Source organism: Aplysia californica, unplaced genomic scaffold (assembly GCF_000002075.1).
Source record: "Aplysia californica isolate F4 #8 unplaced genomic scaffold, AplCal3.0 scaffold00042, whole genome shotgun sequence".
Classification (NCBI taxonomy): domain Eukaryota; kingdom Metazoa; phylum Mollusca; class Gastropoda; order Aplysiida; family Aplysiidae; genus Aplysia; species Aplysia californica.
In genome coordinates, this window is record NW_004797312.1 from 2,041,771 (window position 1) to 2,043,867 (window position 2,097).

At 42.1% G+C, this 2,097-nt stretch overlaps 1 protein-coding gene across 1 annotated transcript in view; it reads left to right on the forward strand.

Annotated features, from left to right (window-relative positions):
* Positions 1-2,097, forward strand: part of LOC101861023 — a gene marked incomplete in the record, with an annotated part of 48,099 nt that overhangs the window by 42,718 nt on the left and 3,284 nt on the right. Inside the window, 3 exon segments of the mRNA XM_035968158.1 lie at positions 499-713; positions 1,036-1,228; positions 1,545-1,557. Of these exon segments, the coding sequence (XP_035824051.1) occupies positions 499-713; positions 1,036-1,228; positions 1,545-1,557 (421 nt within the window).

Sequence of the window (2,097 nt, forward strand, 5' to 3'; positions counted from 1 at the left end):
TTTTTTAATGTAGTATCTCCATCTGTTTGCTTGGATGTTGTATCTCTCTTAGCCGGAGTTTGAGCATTTATAATTTCGAAATTCCCCACCACCCCCAAACGAAATAAAATAAAGTAAGTAAATGAATGAATAAATGAATAACTGATTGAATGAAGGAATTAATTGATTCATTCATTTAACCGACAGTCAGTCAGTCAGTCAATCAATCGACCAATCAATCAATCAACCAATCAATCAACCAACCAATCAATCAATCAACCAATCAATCAATCCCTGGCTTTGTCCCCCAGACACATGACGATGATTGACAACATGCTAGCAATGCTAGAGAAATACGCCAATCACCTAGAGGACCTGGTGGCTGAGAGAATATCGATATATCAATCAATCAATGAATCGATGAATCAATCCATCAATCAATCAATCTATCTATCTAGCTATCTATCTATCTATCTATCTATCTATCTATCTATCTATCTATCTATCAGTATAGCAATATATCACTCAATCAATCAATCAAACTATTCATCAATCAACCAATCAATCAATCAATCCCTGGTTTTGTCCCCCAGACACATGACGATGATTGACAACATGCTTGCTATGCTAGAGAAGTACGCCAATCACCTAGAGGAGCTGGTGGCTGAGAGAACCAGTGAACTGGACGCGGAGAAGAGGAAGACCGAGAATCTGCTCTACCGCATGTTGCCCCAGTGAGTCGGTCACTCTGTGTGTGTGTGTGTGTGTGTGTGTGTGTGTGTGTGTGTGTGTGTGTGTGTGTGTGTGTGTGTGTGAGTGTGTGTGTATGTGTGTGTGCCTCTGTGGTGGAGGTCCTGCGGTTTCATCTCCGTTATTGTCCCTGTTATCGTCGTCGTCGTTGTTGTCATTATCTTCATCGTCGTCATGAATGAATGAATAAATAGAAAAATAAATAAATCAATCAGTCAGTCAGTCAATCAATCAATCGATCAATCAATCAATCAATCAATCAATCAATCAATCAACCAATCAATCCCTGTGTGTCTCTGTGTGTAGATCAGTGGCCGAGGACCTCAAGCTGGGCAAGCCGGTGAAGGCCGAGCTGTTTGATGACGTCACCATCTACTTCTCGGACATCGTCGGCTTCACCAAGATCTGCTCCGAGAGTACGCCCATAGAGGTCGTCAACTTGCTCAACAGTCTCTACACACTTTTTGATGACATCATCACGCGATACGACGTCTACAAGGTAAGCTGAAATGACCGCTTTTAATTAAGCACAAGGGGGCTATCCCGGAAAAAAAAAGTTTTTTGAGAAAATCGAAGTAAAGTTTTTGTCCCCTGTTCAGTTTCTTTAAAAGACGAGGAGAGTTTTCTCTATAACCAAACAAATATACACGCCAATGAAACCAAACTTCTCCTATAGGTAGGGCAATGCCCGCTTTTGGTGTAGATCTAGATTTTTGGAAACCCCCGAAACTGGGTTAGCCCGCTTCTCCTTAAAAGCGACCAAATATGGTCTTCGTTCTACTTACTTTTTTTTTTTCTTCTTATTCCATCTTTAGATGTCGAAGGAAGGTGAAATGAAATTTTCGGTAAATGGCTAGGTGGTTCCAGATCTGATCATTAAAGTAAAGTAAAGTTGTTCCTGCATCCGATCCAGACATTGGGGATTGCCTTGTTAGTGAGACAACTTCCTGGGCCTTCAGCATATTGTGGTAGGGTGGACAGTTTCTTTCCACGCCGCCTTTACTTCCCCAACTCGAAGTCAGGTACCCACTACTGCTGGGTGGGCAGGAAGGGCGAATAAAATCCGTGTCCGAACCGAGGCGTATCATTAATATCCCAAATCATTAATACATGTATAATTAATTAATTTTAAAGAGACACCAGCCACCCATGTCCAGGTGCTGTTTTAGCCTAGGTTAGGCGGGTGGCTTCTGTTGTAACGTTTTTCTATTAGGGGACATATTTGAGACCATTCTCATCCAGCCAAGCTTTTTGTGGTCTACCTCTGCCTTTTTAGCCTGATCATCTTGAGCTATATTCTCGTTGATCGGATGGCATTCTCCTTCGGTGACAAAGCCACGTTTTTCATAATCTCCTCTCCTCCTCCCC